The sequence below is a fragment of the Anas acuta genome, chromosome 2 (genome assembly GCF_963932015.1).
Source record: "Anas acuta chromosome 2, bAnaAcu1.1, whole genome shotgun sequence".
NCBI lineage: Eukaryota > Metazoa > Chordata > Aves > Anseriformes > Anatidae > Anas > Anas acuta.
This window is the reverse complement of record NC_088980.1, coordinates 105,847,962-105,872,724: the sequence shown is the minus strand read 5'-3', so window position 1 is coordinate 105,872,724 and position 24,763 is coordinate 105,847,962. Positions and strand designations below refer to the sequence as shown.

General features: G+C 37.1%; 1 protein-coding gene across 1 annotated transcript in view; it reads right to left on the bottom strand.

Moving 5' to 3' along the window:
- The window catches only part of SMCHD1 (structural maintenance of chromosomes flexible hinge domain containing 1), a 76,822-nt gene that overhangs the window by 15,539 nt on the left and 36,520 nt on the right, over positions 1 to 24,763 (bottom strand). Inside the window, exons 25-36 of the mRNA XM_068671514.1 lie at positions 24,511 to 24,738; positions 23,682 to 23,830; positions 20,724 to 20,812; positions 19,216 to 19,334; positions 18,329 to 18,496; positions 16,985 to 17,110; positions 13,376 to 13,455; positions 10,518 to 10,675; positions 6,940 to 7,055; positions 6,438 to 6,499; positions 3,047 to 3,134; positions 2,510 to 2,641 (exon numbers count right to left, since the gene is read on the bottom strand). Of these exons, the coding sequence (XP_068527615.1) occupies positions 2,510 to 2,641; positions 3,047 to 3,134; positions 6,438 to 6,499; positions 6,940 to 7,055; positions 10,518 to 10,675; positions 13,376 to 13,455; positions 16,985 to 17,110; positions 18,329 to 18,496; positions 19,216 to 19,334; positions 20,724 to 20,812; positions 23,682 to 23,830; positions 24,511 to 24,738 (1,515 nt within the window). The remainder of the gene's footprint in view (positions 1 to 2,509; positions 2,642 to 3,046; positions 3,135 to 6,437; positions 6,500 to 6,939; positions 7,056 to 10,517; positions 10,676 to 13,375; positions 13,456 to 16,984; positions 17,111 to 18,328; positions 18,497 to 19,215; positions 19,335 to 20,723; positions 20,813 to 23,681; positions 23,831 to 24,510; positions 24,739 to 24,763) is intronic.

Genomic DNA, 24,763 nt, shown 5'->3' with positions numbered 1-24,763 from the left:
GGTGCCCTGAGAACAACTGTCCTAGCTCAATGCAGTCAAGGCATTCCCTAGTGTACAGGACTTCCTTGCCTCCCCTCCTTCCCTGCCTCTCTCTCCTGTAGAGCCTGTAACCATTTATCAGAGCACTCCAGGCATGTGAGCTGTGCCACCATGTCTCACTGAGGCCAATGGTATCATAGGCGTGAGACTTAATTAAAACTTCCACTTTTGGGTGTACACAGCAAGGTTCTGACAGTGGAGAGGCTGCAGTGTGGGTCCTATGAAGTGAGGCCAGGGCTGCCCCGTGCCGGACTTAATTGGTTCCAACCATCTCCAATGGCCCCACTTCAGGCCAGAGAAGGAAGGGGAGGAAGTGTTCCCAGTGCTAGACCTGAAATTCCCCCACAGCCTGTGGAGACACCACACAGGAGGAGGTATTTCCCTGAAGCCTGTGAAGAGGACCATGGTAGAGCAGGTATCCACACAGCAGCCGGTGGAGGACACTACACCAGAGCAGATGTTTATGTGGAGGAATGGCTCTTGGAGAGCCTACACAGGAGCAATTTTCCCTGAAGGGCTGCAGCCTATGGAGGACACACACTGGAGCAGCAGAACAGAGTGAGGAGGAAGGAGCAACAGGGAGGGGCTGTGGTGGACTGACTGTAACCCCCATTCCCCAACCCCGAGCCCCTCTGGGAAGGCAGACAGAGGAGTCAGGAGGGAAGCTAAGCCTGAGAAAGGGCAGATAAGAAGGTGTCTTGTTTTGTCTTTGTTTCTCACTACCCAAACCTATCCTAACTGGCAATAAATTAATTTTCCTCAGGTTGAAACTGCTTTTGCCAATGACAGTAACTGGTAAGCAATCTCCAGATTTATGTGTGAATGTTTGAAGTTCAGAAAACCTGTTTTTTGTAATGGAAGATTCCATGAGGAACTGTCTCCTGGAACAAAAATAATATACACAGAAGTTCCTTTCCAGGGTTTTCCCACTATAATTTATTCTTGTAATATTTTTTTTTCCTGTAGCAAGAAATGGGCTTCAATTGAGATACCTGACAGCAAGTCAGGTATCCTTCTTGTGCTGGGGGTCCCAGACCTGGATGCAGGACTCTTCTAGGTGTAGTTCTCCTAAGAGCAGAGTAGAGGGGCAGAATCACCTCCCTCAACCTGCTGGCCACACATCTTTTGATGCAGCCCAGGATATTACTCACCTTCTGGGCTGCAAGCACACACTGCCAACTCAATTCAAATTTTTCATCCACCAGGACCTCTCAAGTCTTTTTCTGCAAGCCAGCTCTCAACCCATTCATCCCCCAGTCCATACTGATATTTAGGATTGCCCCAAACCAGGTGCAGGACACCTTGCACTTGACCTTGGTGAACTACATGAAGCTTGCATATGCCTAGCTCTCAAGCCTGTAAAGGTCCCTCTGGATGGCATCCCTTCCCTCTGAAACGTCAACTTCAGCTTGGCATTGCCTGCAAACCTACTGAGGGTACACTGTCTATGTCATTGATAATATATTAAAGAGTATCAGTCCCAAACAGACCCCTGAAAGACACCACTCATCACTGATTTCCACCTGGACACTGAGATACTTGACCACAGTTCTTTGGATGCAGCAATCCAGACGATTTCTTATCCACTGAATAGTCCACCCTTCAAATCCATCTGTCGCCAATTTTGAGACAAGGATGTTATGTGGGACTGTTTTAAAGGTCTTACAGAAGTCCAGGTAGACAACGACAGTTGCTTTTCCTTTATCCACTGATGCAGTCACTCCATCAGAAGGCCAGTAGATTGGTCAGGCACAATTTGCTCTTTGTGAAGCCATGCTGGCCATCTCAAATCACCTCCATGTCTTCCATATGCCTTAACATAGCTTCAGTGAGGATCTGTTCCATGATCTTCATGGACATGGAGGGGAGACTGACTGATCTGTAGCTCCCAGGGTTTTCCTTTCAATCCTTTCTAAAAATGTATGTTATACTTCCCTTTTTTCAGTTACTGGGGACTTCAACCGACTGCCATGACCTTTCAAATACAATGGAGAGTGCTTTGGCAACTACATCAGCCAGTTCCCTCAGTGCCTTGGAAGCATTTCATGAAGTCCCATAGACTTCTGCATATTCAGGTTCATGAGGTAGTTTCAAACCTGATCTTCACTCACAGAGGAAGGACTTTACTACTTGAGTCCCTGTCTTGAGGTTCAGGTACCTGAGGGACTTGAGAGATGTGGGAGGAGTGAAGCCAGTGAAGACCGAGGCAAAAAAAAATTTTGAGTACCTCAGCCTTTTCCATGTCTGTTGTCACCAGATTAAGAAATTTTAAAAATATTTTATTTAAATCTATGAAAACTATTTTTAGATTTGTCTTCAACTCTTCAAAATACAACATACATTTAATGGCTTTAACCATATTCATTTATATATTAAAACATAAGATAGTAGCAATGTCTTACAGCAAAATTTAACACATTTTTAGTAGTCACATTTCTCTAAGTATGATTTTGTATTAAAGTATAGTTACCATTACATGGAGGTGTAAATCCTTCACCAGTGTACGGCTAGTAACAGTTCGAACATTGGAAACGGCTGGAGTAGCTGGTAAAGAATCAGGTAACAAGCGTACTGGGTCATTAGGTACAACTTCAACTACAATCTAGCAGAAAAGGGAAAAAGAATAACATAAAACAAAACAAAAGAAAGAGAAGTCTGATATAATTCACAATTCACCTGCACACATAAGCTGCTAAAAATATACTGATGCAAATGCACATGAAATTTACTGGCAGAAATAAATAAATTTAGGATGGCCATAAAGCAGCAGTACTAGGTTAAAAGTTACAGAGTTTTGTTATTTTGATTACTTATAAAAAGCTATTAAAATTTTGTTTTGATAATCAGTTTAATATCAATTGCTATTTCAAATTAAAAGTTTTTTTTTTTTTTTTTAATAACTCACAACTGAAAGCATTTGCATTCTGAATCTACAAAGTATCACAGTATTTCTCCCAGATCTGTATTACATGTTCTTGGCTATGTGCAATTAATTATACTTTCATACCTGGTCACTGCTGAGCATGTTTGTCTTATCCATTGCAAACGTAAACTGTATACTGTAAGTGCCCACTCTCTCTGGAATCACTTTATCCCTAAAGTAATCAAAAACAAAACACAATTAAAACCAAGTAAATATTGAAGTGACAAGTATGTAAGTATGCAAGCAATTGAAATTCTGAGTAGTCCTCCTAACTAGTTAAAAGTTCTATTAATGTATGACAGATTTTAATACTCCTCCATAATGACCTTCAGCAAGAATGCCACAAAAGAACTCTTCTCTTCTAGAATAAGGTTTTTGGAAACTTGGATGAGGAAAGTTGCCTCCAGGAGTTTTTTTCTCTACGAGTTGACAGGAAGTTTGTTATGGCCCTATTATTCAGAAGTCTGCCAGTCTACCCTGTTTTTACTTTCCATCCAATGAATTCTCATAAAGCTACTTAAAAAGAGCACAAAGATGTTTGTATCTACAACGACTTCTTTCCAAATTCAATCATTGGGCTTTAGATTCTGTAATATCTGAATAGCTGATTCCTTCTGATACTTAGAAACCATACAAAATTAGGTCATCACCAGTGGCCAAGGTTGAGCACATCAAGACAGAGAAGAGTTTTCATTCTACCTTAGAGTGTTTTGGAGTGCCAACAACTGGCACGGAATCCCTACCATCAAAATACAAAGGGAAGACAGACACCTGCACTTCTGCTGATAGAAGCAGAACTTCACCTAGCAAGGAAGGCAACACAGTATGTGGAAGAATACTGAAGTCTTCCAATGGATACGATGGATAGCAGTGACTTAAAAATACTTAAGAGACCTTTGAGGAGATGCAACCACAGCCTCTAAATTCAGGCATTGTTCTGGGAGGATGACTTATGACACTCTTGAATTGGCTAATGAGATTATTGCTTTCAACATACATTTTAGCTGTTTTGACAGTAGGAGTAAAGAATAAGTTTCCTCTTAATTCGTTTGGAAAAGAGTAAAATGCAAGATTCCCTGGAATGCTTAATTTGTAAAAAATAAAATCTCAAAGCTTTACCTATCTCTGGAAAGAGGCCTGTCTTTTTGTCTTCCATATAGAACAGAAACAATTCTACCTTCTTTTCTGCATTTTATCTGGGTTAAGACTTACAGTATTACTGAGTTGTAAACAATCTGCTAAAGATCTTGGTGTGGCTGAACACCATCTAACCATGCATAAGCTTTAGAAGAATAAATTGCACTGTTGTTATGAAAGTTGCAAGACTGCACCCAAGTTGAAAGGGGCACCTATATAACTGATCTAGCATCCAGCAGATAATAACGCACCAGTGACTATGCCAAGGATGTAAAAGCTAGAGAGAAACCAGGTGGTAGACAGTGATGCCACAGGCACTGGTAGCAGTGAACAATATGCACTTTCCTAAAAGTGCTGCTAATGAGAAGTGTCTATCTACTGCTAGTTTTCTCAAATCTTTCAGAAAGGTAGGGAGTTTTAATTCTGGACATTTGCAGCTAACTAGTAATCTAAGGGAGCAATGTCAAGATTTTTTTAATTCAATATTCAGCTCCGTGTGGGTTAATTTATATCACATCCATCTACTATGTGCTTCCTCTGTGAGAAGCCCTATGCAGGTAAATGTGATAAGCACTTCTTTTCTGGACGTACAAACATGCAACATAAAGTGTCTTATTTTGATAATGTTTCAGGGGTTTCTTGTGTTTGAACTACACCCATTACTAAGCATTTATCAGAATGAGCAAGGTCAGAAATGCACCTTATGCTTGGTACAAATTTTTCAGTTATCCCCAGTTTCTGGAGAAGTTAATTTTGTAACCTTGGACTAGCTGCTCAGAAAGCTCTGCTCTGTTAAAAGCAAAACTGTATCCTTATTGGACAGGGTTTTTTTTTGCTACAACTGTCAAACTCAGCATTAGAAGGCTTTGGGGTCTTGAGTGCCTTTAAGGTAAAGACTGAGATTTTAGTAAAGATTCAAAATGCCTTGTCTAAATTAACTACAATTCCTGTTGAGATGTACTGCAGTTTTTTGAAATAGTTGTAATCTCTTAGATGGAAGTCTTCATATACACATAGATTACATTGCTGTACCCTATCTGAGAAACTAAAAAGACTTAGTCAATGATGTAGAAAGAATGTGGCAATCAGGCACCAGCTTATCATGATGTCTAATTCTCCTGCCTGTTATCTAAGACACTATCCTGGCTGCACGTACAGACTGGGCGATGAGACGCTGGAGAGCAGCCTAGAAGAGAGGGATCTGGGGGTCGTGGTAGACAGCAAGTTGAATATGAGCCAGCAGTGTGCCCTGGCAGCCAGGAGGGCCAACCGTGTCCTGGGGTGCATCAAGCACGGCATCGCTAGTAGGTCGAGGGAGGTGATTGTCCCGCTCTACTCTGCGCTGGTGCGGCCTCACCTCGAGTACCGTGTGCAGTTCTGGGCACCACAGTATAAAAAGGACATGAAACTGTTGGAGAGTGTCCAGAGGAGGGCTACGAAGATGGTGAAAGGCCTGGAGGGGAAGACGTACGAGGAACGGCTGAGGTCACTGGGCCTGTTCAGCCTGGAGAAGAGGAGGCTGAGGGGAGACCTCATCGCAGTCTACAACTTCCTCGTAAGGGGGTGTCGAGAGGCAGGAGACCTTTTCTCCATTAACACCAGCGACAGGACCCGCGGGAACGGGGTTAAGCTGAGGCAGGGGAAGTTTAGGCTTGACATCAGGAGGGGGTTCTTCACGGAGAGGGTGGTTGCACACTGGAACAGGCTCCCCAGGGAAGTGGTCACTGCACCGAGCCTGACTGAATTTAAGAAGAGATTGGACTGTGCACTTAGTCACATGGTCTGAACTTTTGGGTAGACCTGTGCGGTGTCAAGAGTTGGACTTGATGATCCTTAAGGGTCCCTTCCAACTCAGGATATTCTATGATTCTATGATTCTATGATTCTATCTAGACTAAGTGACCGAAGGAAAGACCACTAAACCACCAAGGCCAAACTCACGGTTCAAGACTAACAGTTACAGAAGGTGCTCAATCAGAGTTAAGTCTACTTTTTCCAGCTAGCAATTTTACAGCAGTTGAACATTATGCTGAAAATAACTAAGGAATGTTAATAGACAACTAAGAAGCCTGAGTGGAATATACTGTCCTTGCATTGCTAGCATTTCTCGTCATGTATTTTAATATATTACCTTAGACTCTTTTATTTTCTCAGATTAAACAAGTGTCACACACATCTTGGGAAGAACACAATCCCCACACTCATCACAAGACGCTAGTATCTTCTAACATTTCATAGCATTGCATTGTACTAATTCTTTAACAGATTGTTATAAAAAATAAAACTGTATTTTGTACAATAACCTGCATCAGTAATTATAAAATAAATGCTGCTGTACCTGAAATAAGAGAAGCCTTCTTCTTTATCATCCTTCACTTTACTACAGCTAAACGTTGTAACCTGAAAAGATGAAAAAAATTAAATATAACATACTTGAAAGTTAAAGTACCTTACTCGTAATATGCTGTCAAGTTTTAATAATTTGTAATACTGATAGCATACAGAAATTCAATGAGATCACCTACAATTTAGATGCTAATTTCATATTTTTAATCCTGGGACTCTTTGCAAAAAAGTGCGTCAAGTATCCCTGCTATCACTTTGCTTCTGCAAAGCAGTAGCATTTCTGTACTTATTACAGTATTGACATTTGAATAGTCCAACAAGTTGTAATAGGACAGATTGTTAAAAAAAATATGATTGATATGTATTGCTAGTTATTTAAAATCTAGAACAGGATATTGATTTAAGTCAAATACAGGAAAGCCCCTCACTACAAAAATGTTTGTTGTATGCCAACATTTTGATATTCACGTTGAAAACATGTTTTGATGACTTACGTCAATTGGTATCCTAGTTCCGCTGCCCTGTCCTTCCCACATGTTCATAGAAATACGCGCTGGATTAATATTTTTGATAATATTGTCATCTTCAGAAAGAACACTAACCATAAAATCTGCAGAATGAAAGAAAACAAATTTTCAGGATTATTTTTTATTCAAAATTAAGATGACAAACCTTGATGAATTTCCTGTTCTCTTTCCTACCAGAAGGAAAAACACACAAAACCCACGTTTCAAACAGAATCCAAACAACAAAAAATATGAAACCAGGCATAGAAATCCATCTCTCCCTAGACCTGTAACTAGATCAGGTAACAATCCTTACACAGAAAAAATACCCGCCTACTTTATCCAATGACTGCGTAAAAAAAAACATCAAAATTCAAGTCTGCCTTTCCCAGGTTATTGTCCTTAACAAAAGCAAACCAGATTGTTTCTTGTTCTCAGGGAATAACAATCACTAGGCTAGATAAGTAATCAATTTTTTCCTCCAAGGACAGGAAATCAAGATCTCCCTCTTCCTTCACAAGTGCTATAGCCATTGAACTGATGGATAAAAAGGCACAGTAGCTGGTAAGAGACTGTACCAAGATAACTATAATTTTCTACATCAATTAGCCACATTGTAATAAAAAAGCTATGAACCTTAATCTTAGTTTTGCTACTTCTTACTGCCTAGTACCACAGACTTTAAATCTGTTAGAACTATATGGATGTTTCACTCCTCCATTTGCTATTGACTGTTTCTGTGCTCAAAATACTGGCAGTTTTAAATCCCAATCTGAAAAATTGAGCTTTCCCTATACATTCCATGGAAAATGTAGTGGTCTGAAGGAAACGAAACCCAAACGAGATTTGGAGAAAAAAGGCTACCCTTCCTCTAGTTGAAAACGTGAGCTGAACACTTTGACAGTACAGCTGTGGGGAGCTTTCAAGCATATAATTGAAGCTTCATTGTTCAAGTAGAAATGAAATTTGCACTGTAAGGAAGTGCTTTGACGTGCATAAAAAAATCATGCATTATTTCCTCCAAGATTACAATGCCTGCTCCCTGGTGTACCTGAATTCTCCAGTAAATCTAATATTTAGGGTGCTAAATAAATATTAAATCGTTAACAAGGAATTTACTATCTAATTTTATAATCAGAATTTAGTATTGCGTTGTATAATTTCATCTCCTAAAATTATCTTTTTCTCCTCTTCTCTCAAAGCCTGGCTTATTTATACAGCATCCACCACATTTGAAAAATATTTTATTTATAGTATTAATGGTAACTTCTCTATTATAGTTAAAACTCTAAGTGCTATAGATTCAGGGAAGTTTGAAAAGCACACTCTTCCAGTGGAAGTCTCTTTCAAGGTAGCTTCACTTTCCCTTATAACAATGAAAAACGTCAAGGAGCAAGCATGACAGTTATCTTCACTCACACGCTTCTCTTTTTTATTGTCTCATGAAAGTAGCCAACTTCCAAGTACACTAAACTCTGCTTACAGTTAAAGTTTTAGATGTAGAAATATATTAGTAGCAAGAGACTTGATCTCCTTGGAGAGAAGAAAAGAGTGGGAAATAGAGGTTACAAGTCCGCATATGCCCAGGAAAATTACACAACACACATACATATATACAGACATTAAATTCACTATATATATATATAAATAATAAAATGATAAAATAATAAAAAATAAGCTTGAAAGAATTAAGAACTATTAGTACAAGCAGAGAAAGTCACAGGACTTTGGGAAAGAGGCAGATAAGGGACCATAAAATGTGTCCTCTAGCTGTCTTATTCTACACTGCAAACTAAAGCTTTACACTTAGTATAGTAGGTCATTTCAGAACACTTCAATGCAAGGAGATGGCTATGCTGAAAAGTAAAACCAAAAATCCCTCAAATTCACACTCAGAAGTAAAGCTAAACTTCCTGACTTGATTCAACAGAATCAGGGCAATGCTATCTATATAATACTACCATTTTATAATAATATAGAATAAACTACAGTAATCTATTCACCACTCATTATTATACACTCAGGAGAAAAGTATTAAATGTACACAAATGTGGTGCTTAAGATTAATATATTCATTAAAAATGGAAAGTACTTTTTTTTGTCCTGTAGTATAAGGAAAAAACAGCCAGAGGATGCTTCCTCATTAGGCAAAACTAAAACACTTTGTGAATTTAGTCAAGATAATTTCTGCATAAAAAGTATTTTAAAGAATAAAAATCTTGTTCTGTAAAAAAACTGATCAATTTATGACAGTATAATTGTTACCCTTGATTACAAACCTTCTTTAGTCATATCAGCAGCACAGATATTATTTAAATAGTAATATTAAAAACATCACTGTTCTGAAAGACAGGTGGTTACAATGGTATAAAAGATGTGTAGAATGAGTTTGTTTTAATTTCTGAACTCATAAAATGAAACAATCTCAAGTTTATTTTTATGCCTGCTGTCAATTACAGCTTTTGCATCAATTGATTCCTGTTTTGCACCTCCATTTTTAAGACGAATGAATACCATTCAGTGTAGGAAATTTGTTAGCGTTTACTTCTTCAAATAGGTATAAAACTCATCTAATGAAGATTCAGATGTGATACACATGCACACTTTCCCAAGAATGGGATCAAATGGAAAATTATTAGTTTGGAAACTACTTTACCCTAATTTTCAGAACACTGACAAATATTCAATCTAACTTCTCACTGCAAAATTTGAGGCTTCATCACTTGGCTCAGAAGCCTACAGCAGGCTTTCCAAATATAAAGTGTTTTTTGTTCTTATAATTCCAGTAAACTGTAATATTTTTTTTTTGCCTTCCTTAATATGGTATTATATTTTAAACAACAGAATCTACTTTCTTTTTAGCTTCAGAGAGGTCTTCAGCTTTCTGAATAACATCTTTGTCTTTCATATTGCAAACTAAGTTATTGCAAACTAGAAAGGATTTTTTTTTTTTGAAGATGGGCTAATAAATTCATATAAATTAACTGGCAAAATCAAGAACAATATCTCCCATAGTTCCATAGTTTTCTTAGAGAAGACCTCTCACCTGAAATAGTGGAATTAGTTAATATAGTTTTCTTATTCATGCCAGAGTTTCCTTATGGAAAAAAGGCCTGAGTTTCAAACCCTTTTGGACTGTCTCTGGTGTTCTCATTTCGGTTCATTCTCGGTTCCTCTTGCCTTACAGATAGCATACAATTTCAAAGCTACCTCCTTTAACCTCAAAATAAGATGAGCAAAAAAATGCAAGACCAAGCTCAGATCATCTTTGGGAATCAAAACCTGAAATATGGCATTTCACTGTGGATAAAGAAGAGGTTATCTACTTTTACTATTTACAGACAGATAAGAGGTTTTTAAAAGCATTTTCATAGAAAATGTGCAAGTCTTTTCTCTCCAAATGTTACAGAGGCATCTTAGATACGGCTTTTACAGAAAACTGAGACATGCAGACACACAGACAGACACAAAATAAGAAACAAAACCAGGAGAATCACCAAAACAGTTCTCATGGGTTTACAAAACTTTTGAGTGGCTTGTTTCCATGAAAGAACCCTTATACTTACCAGGAAAGGTACCTCCTGCTGGAAAAGAAGCGTTTTTGTCATATTTCACATTCAAGCGGACAGGTTTCTCAGGATCAGGCAGGACATTTAATGTAATTATTGGACAATCTAATGTGATCTTGTTGTATGCGGCTTTAACCTGTAAAATGTGCTCTCCCCTGAAACATACAGAAATCATAAAAACCACTATAAAATACCTCTTCTGAAAAAGCGATTTTCAACATACATGAAATCTGAATCTTTTACATGAAAGCATAATAAAACAAAATCTGAAAAGAACTAATCCGAACTGCTAATGCGAAGCTAGAAACACTTGAATGAAGTATAATAATAGTTTTAATATCTTAAAATATTAGTTTATTACATTTAATTTTAAATATTTAATTAGTTTGATTATTTCATTGCTTATCTGTAAAATGCTAGCAACAGCAGCTTTGAATTGCAGAAGACAGTAAGGTGGAAAGCAAACATAACTAATTAAAATGCTGTCTGAGGAGCATTCTGCTCTGACAGTTTTCAAAGAGTGAATCTGTGTACAGCTCACATCTAGAAAAGTGCATTGCAAGTACATAATGACTGCTGCACTGATATATAATAACCCAATTTTTTTAAGTTTTTAGGACTAGAAATTTAAGTTTTTAAACAGAACTGGGATTAACATGTTTAACTGCACCGTGACTGTACTCTCCAGCCAGTTTTGATCATGCTACAAAAAGTAGGGTGTTACCACTGAACACACCTGTGTCTAACCTCCAGTAATATACTGATAATTAATATTTACCATCTACCAAGATATGAGCATTACAAACACACTGAGCACCACCAATAGGATTTTAAATATTTTCTTCCAAATGTATAACAACGTTATAGACAAAATCCTGTAGATATGAATGCAAAAATATTAACTGCCATAAAACACTTCAAAAATTTAAGAACAACTACTTAGTGCTAGCTTCTAAGCTACCTAAAGCCAACCTAGTCTTCTAAGAAAAGCTCCTATGAGGTAAACATTACTGATTTTTAATCAGTATTTATCTTCTGGGTTAGTAATTTAAAAAAAAAATTACTTCTAACAAAACACTCAATACACTTTTCTCATGATATACATAAGACCTCTCTACAGCACGCAGATTAACCTCCACTTCTTGTTTCTTGTCAGCCAGTAAGGAATCACACAAGAAAGTGCTAGATTTAATTGGTACCAGAGATATTTTAGATTTTTGGAGGAAATATTATCTATAATTACACAAAACTATTTCAATTTTTGCTTTATAAAAGCATGCTTATGGGTTCTCATTCTTGAGAGGTTACTACAAAAATGAAAACCAAAAATGTAGCCTTCAGCTCATTTCTGTAAGAAAACAAGGTTTAGGCTATTCTATCTCAATATATTTCCAGCTGAAATTATCCAGTTGATTCAAAAGTTAACTGAAAGGACAGAGGGACTGAAGTTCTAAAAGGCCAGAAAGAATGTATGGAGAAGCTGGAATTACAACTGAGGAAATGGAAATGCAGAACAGAAATCGTACCACTGCAGCTTTCAAGAAAATGCTAGGTGGCTAGAAGGAAGAGCCTGCAGTCAAAGAACCACAGAATATCCCGAATTGGAAGGGACCCACAAGGATCACTGAGTCCAACTCCTGGCTCCACACAGGACTACCCCAAAAATCACCCTAGATATCTGAGAGCACTGTCCGAGCACTTCTTGAACTCCATCAGGCTCGGTGCCGTTACCACTGCCCTGGAAGCCTGTCCCAGTGCCCGACCACCCTCTGGGTGCAGACCCTTTCCCTAACCCCCAGCCTGACCCTCCCCTGTCCCAGCTCCATGCCGTTCCCTCGGGTCCTGTCGCTGTCCCCAGAGAGCAGAGCTCAGCGCCTGCCCCTCCGCTCCCCTCGTGAGGGAGCTGCAGGCCGCCATGAGGCCTCCCCTCAGCCTGCTCTGCTCGGGGCTGAGCAAACCAAGGGACCTCAGCTGCTCCTCATATGTCTTCCCCTCTACACCCTTCACCATCTTTGTAACCATCTTCTCCTCTGAAGGAAAAGCATCTCTTCTGATCAGTAACACAGGTGTACTATCCACTTCAAAAATCATCACGTATAAACCCCAAACTAGATATAGCCTGTTCTGAATCATGCCTAACCAGCAAGACAAAACAGTAAGATGCAGGAAAACACTCCAGTGTTATCAGGTGGGCCTTAGGGATACAGGAACTGGGTAGCAGAACTGTGAACAGAAAGAGAAATAATGAATTTGGAAAGACAGATGGGACATGCAAGTGTAAAGGGGAGACTGACATGAAGAAGCAGGAGGTGCAGGACACAAAGCCGCAGGAAATGAAGCTTCATTAGCTCTGTTGCAAGTAAGAAAATATTTTTTGTTTTGGATTATTTTTTTTCCTCAAATTCTTTAGGACAATTTATCTACACTGGTTAGCACCCAGAGGAAGTAGGATTTCAACACTCCTATAAAACATGTTCCTATTTTAAAAGCACTACGCCTAGTTCTTGTCACCCAAAGGCTATATATTTCAAACATTTTAAATGGTACCATGTACACTAGGTACAGGTTTGCAATTATAAGCTGTGTTTTACCATGACCAGAAAACCTAAAATTCAGGAAATGAGAGCAGCAGCTTCTCAGAAGACCAAAAAAAAAAAAGCTATTCAATTTTATTTAGTTACGCGCTTAATGTCTTAAAGCTCACTAACTGGCCTTCCACCAGCATCTAAATAATAAACGTTTGACCTCAGCTCTAGATAAATTCCTCGTAGGTACTTTATGAAATGCGCAGCTTAAATACATCTAGCAAGCAACATTTCAGAATTCAGTTTTTCCACATAGTTTTCACTACTTACCTAGGTGCATGAATACTAATAACTCCCAGGTTAGCCCTACCATTTTCATCTGTTTTATGTTGCTGGTTTGAAGAAAAAATCTGTCAAAAAAAATATTTTTTTTTATTCTTTCAATGACACAAAAGTAGTATCAAGTCTTAAAATAAAATGTATACCTCATTTGCCTACATACTGGCCTTCCATTTGAGCAATAGTTGCTTTGAATTTTTGCACTCTAAATTAGGGAAAGATACACTTTTATGAATATGATATTAAGGTTTCAGAATTTTCTCTGCCAGTTTTTGAAGACAATCACTTTATCTAAACTAGGATATTTTTTTCATTAACATGTTTAAATGTTTTATAAATGTTATTTCTTTAACTAGTACTGATAACGTCACCCATAATACCTGCTAATCTATTTTCAGATTCTAAAACCTTCTACAAACTGTTTGATCCCTCTCAGTGTTTTTCCAGCCTGCACAGAGATTCATGGGTAGCAGAAATTAAAGAATGATACAACTTGAGTATAGAAAACTAAAACATCTATGTCTATCTTTCCTTTTCCCCATCCTGGTCAAACTGCCAAAAACATTGCTAGACAACCTAGAAAAAAATGTTATGACAACTACCTCATTAATCAAAACTTAACAACAAACAAAAACTAACCTCTATTCTGAAAGAAACAGCATTTAACCAAACACTAATGATAGGTACCTTCTTGTCAGCATTGTTTTAGAAAAACAACACCACTGCCTTATGCATCTCTTGTTTACCTTGTACATTAAATAGGTTTTGCTAAAAGTCCTTTGATGTCAATGGGACTTCTGCTTTTGAGAAATTCTGGCTGAATCTCCCTGTTAGAAAACAACTCCCCTTTACTCACTGGTGTTCTTCAAAGTGCATTTTTCTGTATGCTCTCTGTCTTTGCCACACTTACTCTCCCAGCACTGAAAGTGAAATCTTATGATTGGCAGTATCATTAAGTTACACTTGTCCTTGCACATTAAATGGCAGAGAAGCTACCACTTTCACTTTCCCCATGAATCAGAAACTTTTGAAATTATGGATGCCAGGACAGGAGATGCAGAATGCCCATCCTCTGAGAAAAACAGGTGAATACTAACACATTCTTTAAGTAGAAGCTCTTTTTTTTGAAAATGTGCATGCGCACACATGTGTATACACTGTCTTAGCCTTACCTACGAAATACCTTGTCAGTGTATCATAAGAACCTCAGATAGGAGCTTTAAAGTTTAGAGGACAGCAAAGGAAGCCATGGATATATTCTGAGTTCTCATATAATGAATTCCTCTCTAAAGAGGGCAATCAACTTTTTACATCAATGATGTAACACAACAATATCATGCAAAAGATTGTCCTTATCTGAACAGCATTTGGCATTAAATTGCTTTCCCTTTGCTATTTCAGCACAAATTTCAGAAGACTACATGTCTACTTACCCACTTACACAAAAACAGTATTTTTAGAATATGTGAAGTGGGCAATCTTCTTCCAAAATTATTTTCTTTTTCAAATCTCATGTCAATAATTTACATGAAGGAAACTACTTTAGCAAAACAAAACAAAACAAAAAAACACAGTGAAAGTTGACTAATAATGGGTCAGCTATGGAAGCATGAATTTATCCAACCATTTCCCCACAGAAAGGCAATGGCAAAAAAATGTGTGCTCAATGGTTTAAGAGGCAGGCAGCACTGTAAAGATATTTTGATTTTCTAGAAAGGCTAAGAAAATTGCCAGATATGTATTATACTTTTCTTAAGACTATATTCAGCTTAACAGAATGATTCACATTTGAAATCACTGTACATCACAGAATAGAAATTTTAATTTTCACAGAAACTGGTGATTTATGCATTTTCACTGTTGGGTTGCCCATATGAGTTTGGAGAGTTTCTGTTCAGCCATACTCATTCAGCTCTGGACTCCACATAATGGAGTACAGAAAACGCATGCTGCAACCACAGAATAGCAGGTCTAGGAGTCTAAGAGGATGGGATGTGAAATACAGCTTATTTGAGAGTTCCTAGAAACTTTTCATTTCCTTTGGGAGACCACACATACAAACTATTTGAAATGCCAGGGCAAGACAGTTCTCTAAAGAGGTTCTCAAAGATAATCATGAAACGGATCTGGTATCTGTTTAGCAAATATGCAGCTAGTTGCTCTACTAATGTATAAGAGTATCATTCTTATGGTACTGCTGTTGCTACACTCCAGGAGAGTGCATGGTAACAGACACGAGAACAATTGACCTTGGATTTCAGAGTATTTTCTCCTCAGCATATTCAGCTGGGATGAAGACCATTTCTAAGACATGTTGCTGGTCCTCTCTGGAGAAAGGCATAATGTCCGAATGTCTGAGCACACCATCACAATGTCTCTGGTTAGACACAGCGTTACTGACAAAGTATGTTTTCTTAAGAAAAACCTAGCTATAAGTCCCACGGAGCTGTGGCTGCCATCATAAATGCAGCAGCAGAAAGGTCAAACAAAAAAAAAATAAGTCGCAAACTATGAGGCAAGCTTCTATAGAATTTATACTTAGAAGAGCCAGAAGAAAAACTTTCAAGATGTGAAGAAATTTCCTAGATAATAATAAAAATATATAATAAAAACCAACAATGAAAATAAGTAATAGTAGTATAACTAAATTGGGGAGAAGGTTGAGGCTGTGAAATAGTTCTTGAGGGGTAAATAAAAGGAAGTTCTCGGCTGTTGTGTATTTTTAAAGAAATAATATTTTGAGACAAATTTATGGCAAGCATGAATAAAAACAGACGAAGGCCAGCCCTGCATGAAAAAGGTCATGTCCAGAGATGCCTGAATATATCTGTGTTGATAACATACAAATTCAATATAATAACAGTTGCTGCATCAATGGTTAGGAAAATTTGACAGTTTGGCATTTTTCCCCCAATAATTTGAAATAAAATGTTAATAACTTAAATATTCTGTCAAACTCCTTTTTTTGTATAGACCAATGTATGGGCCCTCTGACACTCCTACCTCACTCACAAAAAGCATACTAACTGCTTAACTCTGGGTTAGATATTGCATCCTCATTGTTTTAATTCAGTTTATAGAGCTAATGCTCTTCTCAGAGATAATTAGGTGGGGTGCCTAATAGATAACTAGGTGGTGTGCCTCAGTGGCTATACAGGTGAATGTATGGCCAGTAACCATAAATTCATTAACCACAAACAAAAAGCAACAAAATAAAAATGATTTGGTTGCCCCTTTGGAACGTATCTGAGGTAATTTACTGAATAATAATAATGATAAATTTGGGGATACACACAGAATTTGCAGAAGGGTTGAGTAGAAGATCAAGAATGTATACTAATTACACTTGGATACTGCACTATAGGAATTCTGTTATATTTATGATTGCTATAATAAAAGGGAGCTGAGAAATCTGTCCTGGGAACTCTTTACATTATTAATTGAAATTAGTATTATGTGAGATTAATTATTCTTTTGTACTCTAACAACACCTTATTCACTTTTCCAAAAATGTCTTGGTAATTAGGAAGAAAATGTAGACATAACAACATAAATCTGTGTTACGTGGACAAAATTTCATATAGTAAGGCCTAAGCGTACCTTTAGGTTGCTACTCTTTGAAAGGCTGATTTTGACATTAGGTTCAGGAGATGGATTTCCCCACTGATCACACAGTTGAAGGACAAGGGGCTTTTGCAACTCTCTGCCATTAATCACTGCAACAGGCTGGAAAATAAATAAATGTATTATTCTATTCAGTTGTAGGTATATTAGACATTCATAGTAGATCAGGAATATTCAAGTGATAGCATCTACTTTTTCCATACTATTTGCCTCATGTAACAGCTAGACTATGTCAGAATTGTAGGACTCCTGGAAGGTATTTCCAGAGTTCTCCCATCTACATTCTTGTCATTATAAAATGCACTATTTGATTCAATCAGATGTGTTACTCATATTGATACACCTCAAATTAAGGACAGTAAGGACATGCTTCTGAAGAGCCTCATCAAACACGGTTTCCATGTTGTGTAAGGACTGAAACTTTTTGTCTTCTCATAGATCGTGATACCTTTCCAGAGAGTAAAAATAATTATAATCCATGAACCTTTTCTTTCCCCATTCTCATCAGTAATGTCCTTCACCATTTTCCCGACACTGTAATCTTTTTACCTCCTCCTTCCACTCTCCTATTTTGCTTTCTGTTGCAACTTAGCATTTTCACTTGAACAGCCAACGTAGACATTGAAAGGTCAAAAAAAAACCACAAACAGACAAGTGGGATGGTTCCAAACTTCTCTATCCTTTCTATTTGATAAAGTATCATACACTCACCCCCACTTTCTGACTGTAAATAATCTTAAAATGGTAAGTAAATTTGTGGTTGTCTTCCTATATCCTAAACATCAAAAATAACAGGTAAAGAAGAGATGAGCTGCCAATCATTTTTACCATTAAAGACAGAATCTTTGGCAAACAGTAGTGGAAGATGCAGCCCACAGTAAAACTACTGCACCAAGGAAAAGAAAAATGAATGAACTATAGAAAGGCAAATGGGACAGGAAAAACAATTAAGGAGATAGTCAAGGAAAATACAGCATTATGAACAGACATATATGAATTAGTTCATTCTAAAATAAATTTACTTTTAAAGCTAATGTAGTTATTGTATGAAAAATCCTTCATGTTTACTGCCCCATTTGAAGCATGTCTATATAATCAGGCTGCAAAATACTTACTTGATTTTGCTTGTGATAAGTTGTCCTGAACAACACAAGAAGTGTCTCTAGAGATGCCAATCTGGCAATTTTCAGAATCATCATCATAAGAAGTCAGTGTTTTCTTTCATCTTTGCATCCTGTGCTCCAAAAGCTCAGGAAATAAAGGACCTGCTAACCAGTCACCTTCTTGGTTTTTTCCCCAAACAAAAACCATTTGACTTACCTTTTCGAGCTCTGGCCAATCCACAATTTGTAATTTAGCAGGGGATCCTGCAATTAAATTTACTCTGAGAAAGTCAGAAAATTCACGCCAAGCAAAGCACAGTTCTTTGCTTCCAAGTAAACAGGGTTTAAATCGAATTCCTTTGACTCTCATTGTTAGGGTACTTTCCTATTGAGAAATACAAATAAAATTGTATCAAGAACAGACAAAGGGAATTATATTTTAATTTTTTTTTCAATATGGTATTTTAATATTTGGACTTACTAGACACTGTTTGCTATTTTTTTTACTGTGAGACAGTAAACAAACAGTTAAATATAAGCTCTACTCTTTTTGCTAAATTTAAATAGACTACTTGTGTAAGAAATGATCCATTTCAAACTTGAGAATTTCCCAAAAGCCTGTTCAATGTAAATGAGTTATGTGTAACTTAGTTATATCCATCATTTCAAAAGCTGCAGAATACATTTTAAACTACAGCAGACAATATCATTAGTTCTATGTGGTTCTTCTAAAGATCATAAAATCAACTACACCACTATAAAAAACAAACAAACAAACAAAACACAGGAAAAAAGCCTAAAAAGAAGTTAGAAGAAGAGATACAGAAGAACAGACAAGAAAGAAAGCAAACCAGACCCAAACCAAACATAAAGTGACCTCACTGCCATGGCATAGAGCTGCAGCAGTGATAAGGTTTTTAACAGAGGCTGCTACATTTCTTAGAACGGGATCATATTATTTTAATGCTATCTTCTCATAGCTTACCATCTACAGTTTAATTTGATTACCTGTCTACAGTTTTGGCTCAATTCTGTGAGACTGAATAAGACAAATTACCACATGTAGGCCACAGAGAAATAAACTGTATGACATCTTATAAATACCTGCCAAGTTATTTGTAAATTCGATTTATCAAGTCCAGGCCCAGAAACTCCTAGGGAACTCACACACGCAGATGTCACTGTCTGAACCTGATTTCCATATTGATCTGTAATCATTACATCTATCAAAAAGATAATTTATTAAAATGATTATTAAGATCATTACACCAGCAGCTGCTTTAATAGAATATATAGAATATAAATATATACAACATACACACAAAATAGAGAAAATTTGCGTAAGTATCACAGAATCATAGAATGGCTGAGGTGGGAAGTGACCTCTGCAGGTCATCTGGTCTAACAGCCTGCTTAAATAGGGCTATTCAGAGCAGACTGCCCACGACCACGTCCAGGAAGCTGGTGAATATGTCCACACAGGGAAACCACAACTCTCTGGACATCTTTTGTCAGTGCTCCGTCACCTGCACAGTATTATATATATTTATTTTTTTATTTTTAAAAAAGCCTTTCTATTCAGAGGGAGTCTCTTAATATTTCAGTCTGTACTCCTTGCTTCTTGTCCTGTCACTGGGAACCACTGAGAAGAGCCTGGTTCCATTTTCTTTACATCCTCTCCTTTCAGGTACTTATATACCTTGGTAACATCCCCTCCCCCATGCATCTTAATAGGGTATCAAAAATGTACTTATCTAGTCATATTAACCAAGTATTTGTGTTTCCCACTTTCTTTTTGAGATTACTTCTTGATATAAAGTTAGAAGAAAAAAATCTTAAGATAGAAGCTGATTTTTAACCTGTAAAACAGTTTGCACTGCGTGCTTTTCTTTCCTCAAACAAAATCTTTTAATGGCTCTAAATACCACAAAAATTTTTATTTTCTACATGTTATTTAAAATCTCATGTTTATTAGAAGTAATTGACACATTCAGAATTGTTAAAGCACTGCATATTATCTGAAGAAGAAAAATACTTAAGTGATTTTTTTCACCAGCAGCAAAAATACCAAAATAAAAAAGAAAACAACAAGGCAAAACGGCACTTTTGAAGCATTTAAGTATTTTTATTCTCTCAAGTCCTGGAGCAACCACGTGTAGGAACTGAAGGCAAATCAGAAGACTAATCCCTAACATGGTAGTCTTTTAAGGATAAATTTTTAACTTAAAAATATTATATTTTGAAGACCATGCCCTTGAAATAATCTGACTACTGTTTTTGCCTTTAGGATTTTAGAATATACAAACTAAAGAAAAATTTATGAACTATTCAAACTTAGCGTGATGAATGTCCTAATGTACAAGCGTGGTGGCAAATTTTACCAGAGAGTAACTCCAGAATGGCTGTTACATAAGTCTGATCATCCATGCATGAATGAGAATGTAAATACGTTTTATGTTTTAATAGTAGAAGACAATTCACTCATCTGTATACATAACAGATAAAATATACCATATATGTCTATATACATAACAGATATATCATATACATAATAAACTGCAAAGAAACAGAAACATATTTTACAACGAAGTGAAGAATATGCAAATACTCACCAATGTCGCTTTGTAGTTCTTCACCCAATTGCAATGTATTTGATCCTTTTAATTTGCATTTAATGTGTCTGGGTTCATCAGGAAGTGGTCTAAACACAGGAAAATTTATTTATAATCATTTTCATGAAGGTAATGACTTACAACACTAGCACACGTGACAAAGGATGCATCAGTAATCATCCATTTGTAATTGGATTTTTTGTTTTTTAATTTTGTCCTTGCATAAATTTAGAGGATCAAATCCAGTGGGCACAAACTTTACATTGTAGCTTTCCTCAAATTTATCAGATGCAGCTTATCAGACAGTGCCTGCACAACAAGACAACACTGCTATAGAATTTTACTTTACTCATATTAACATGTCTACCAGTATTTTACCACAGATCAGATCCATAACCAGATAGTCCAACCTTGAATTCTGATTTATTTTATATCCTGAAAAAACATCCCCAAAGTAACATACAGTTGTCTATATACATTAATATTACTGTAAGACCAATAGTAATATTAACATTCATCCTGATATACACATGTAAAAATATGTCTCACTATGAAAATATTTGCTGATTTCTTAAGGACTTGATTACAGCTAATGTAGTTTAAATTTTTAGACAGTTTTTCTTTAAAGCAAAATAAAAGCAGAGAAAAAATACATTTACAAAAATTATGGAAAAGATAAACAACCTTAAAACAAACAAACAAACACAAAACCACAACAAATAGATTTCTATTTTCCTCTTTTGTTATGTTAAAACAGAAGTCATGCCTAAACCATGCCTCAAAAGTCTCCTCAAAATCCTTTAAAACAGTCCTAGAATTTCCTTTGGTTTACTTGATGAAGTATTTCACGTGCATTATGTGTTGGGTCCCCCAGAATTTGTTATCTGACAACTTGTAAGTTATTTGAGACTTCAGTTATCCAACACATTGGTTTTGACTCATTTTGTGTGTTTAAAGCTAAAAATTACATTGAGATCTTCAAAAATCATATCAGAATGACCTCCAGTTAATTTTTACAACAGAATAACCTCTCAATAAAATTTTCCTGGTCTGAGACCGCTTTCCCACCACAACAAGCAAAAAAGCGCAACAAAATTAAATAATCCACTCTTCTATTTCCTTTCAAGAAGAGAAGTACTAATTCAGTCTGCTTTTCTGCTCTTCATTAAAAAAAACAGAAAACAGTACTTGATCAAAACCTTTTCTGTCTTTAACAATGCTGCATCATAGGTAATTTACAAGCATTAAACTCTGAGTATTTTAAAGAATCTTAATGCTTTAGATTGGTCATATACATATATACATATATACATATACACATACATACGTATATATATATATATTTAATGTCTAATTGCTGCAAATTTACCCCTGGCATTAACATGTTGTAAGCTAATTACTGAATTTTAACCTACTAAGAATGCAAGAAATACACTAAAGTAATTGCAGTCATTTAGAATTAGATTAATCTCAACAAACTTTATAAAGACACAGCAGCCAAAGCTAGTTGCTTAGATTTACTAAGACTGATAAACATGCAGTTTTAAAGTTTGATTAACAGTTTGTCACTTTTGACCAAGACACCATATACAGACAGGCATCCTGTATTTGGTTTGAAATCTTTAGCTACAGTTTTAAATCTTTAGCTACAAAGTAAGGTATCTTGCAAGGCTAACAATTCACTCCACTGATTTTTCTCTATGGTAACCAGTAAGATGACTCCAAAGCCAACAGCAATCCTAGAAGCTAACACTTGAATAAAGTTACCAACAATTCACAGAATCACAGAATCATCTAGGTTGGAAGAGATCTCCAAGATCACAGAGTCCAACCTCTGACCTAACACTAACAAGTCCTCCACTAAACCATATCATTAAGTTCTACATCTAAATGTCTTTTAAAGACCTCCAGGGATGGTGACTCCACCACTTCCCTGGGCAGCCCGTTCCAATGCCTAACAACCCTTTCGGTAGAGAAGTTCTTCCTAACATCCAACCTAAACCTCCCCTGGCACAACTTTGGCCCATTCCCCCTCGTCCTGTCACCAGGCACGTGGGAGAACAGGCCAACCCCCACCTGCTACAGCCTCCTTTAAGGTACCTGTAGAGAGTGACAAGGTTGCCCCTGAGCCTCCTTTCCTCCAGGCTGAACAAACCCAGCTCCCTCAGCCGCTCCTCGTAGGACTTGTTCTCCAGGCCCCTCACCAGCTTCATTGCCCTTCTCTGGACTCTTTCGAGCACCTCGATGTCCTTCTTGTAGTGAGGGGCCCAAAACTGAACACAGGACTCGAGGTGCGGCCTCACCAGAGCCGAGTACAGGGGGACGATCACTTCCCTAGCCCTGCTGGCCACACTGCTTCTTATGCAAGCCAGGATGCTGTTGGCCTTCTTGGCCACCTGAGCACACTGCTGGCTCATATTCAGCCGACTATCCACCAATACTCCCAGGTTCTTCTCCACCTGGCAGCTCTCCATCCACTCATCTCCCAGCCTGTAGCTCTGCTTGGGGTTATTGCACCCTAGGTGCAGGACCCGGCACTTGGCCTTGTGGAACCTCATACAGTTGGCCTCAGCCCATCGGCCCAGCCTATCCAGATCCTCCTGCAGATCCTTCCTGCCCTCGAGCAATCGACACACGCACCTAACTTGGTGTTGTCTGCAAACTCCTTCAATGTGCACGTATATGTGTGTATATATATACACACATACACTTACAAAAGTGATTATAGGGCTAAATATAATCAGATTGCAGTGGAATCTTTCACACAGGTGATGCTCTCATCTGTAAACATATTTACATGCAGAAAAAATGCCCACCCACCCAAGCCTACATTCCCCCTGTTAACTGACTTCCTTATTTCAACTTCTGTAGTTTTTGTTATTTTTTTAAAAAAGAAGTACAGATCTACAATCCTTTGCCATCATCAATGTTCAAAAAACATATTGCAAATGGACAAACCTGACTGTAAACGCACTCTCCAAAGACACATGGTCATCAAGGTAAGTGATGAGACAGTAGCGTACATCTTTTACTGATGTAGGTACTTTTACATCAGGTAATATTCCCTGCATCAACATTTCTTTATTAATTCTGGGTGTCCAGTTAACCTAAAATTAAAATTTATCAGATTAATCACAAGTTAAATTATTAATCACTAGCAACATAATACATCTGAGGTTCTGCTGAAGTAAAATACAGGTAACAGAAGCTCTCAGTGGAAAGCCAGAGTTTTTTCCAACAGTGGTTGATGCTATCCATCCAAATATGGAAGTTATTCCAAAAAAAAAATAATAATACACAAAACAAACAAACACAGTTTCTCTTACTATATTTTCTTAAGAAAGATCTGATCCAGAAAAAACGTCACATATATGATGTAGCTCTACCTTCATATTAGGCTCCACATTATTCTATGGTATGTACACAGACAGAGAGCTAAGACTTCTGAAAAGTCTTCAGGAAGGAACATGTCCATACAGCTGTTGGGAAAACCCCAGATATGAAGAATGCTGAAATTATATTATTGTGTTTAAGAGAAGAGCTGGAAATTACTACCTTACTTTTCGTATTACTACCCTGAAGCATTATTTAATACTTCATTAAATGTCTTCAGCTCATTAAGGACACAATTTTAACATATAATTTTAATTTTTTAAGCAGAGAGTGAAGTTCCTAACAATACAGTCTTGAGGAATATTATTTAGAATCATAGTTTGATGTCTATGGATTTTAGAGATGCAGCATAGTATCATTTCCCCACACTATACTGCTGTTCAAATATACTTACCTTAATTTTTTCTGCCATGGATGAAGTTATGTGTATTTCCCTTTCTCCTTCATCATACATCTGAAATATAAGGTTCCGCATGATATCACCAGCAATCCAATTAATTTCATCCTGATGTTTAATTTGAATAGCTTTTTGTCCATCCATACTTAAGATCTGCAGTCTTGCAACACGACTGCTAGGAAGAAGTTTAATAATCTTTTCCACTGGTGGCACATCTTTACAACTCTGTGTGGGGGGAAAAAAGACATAA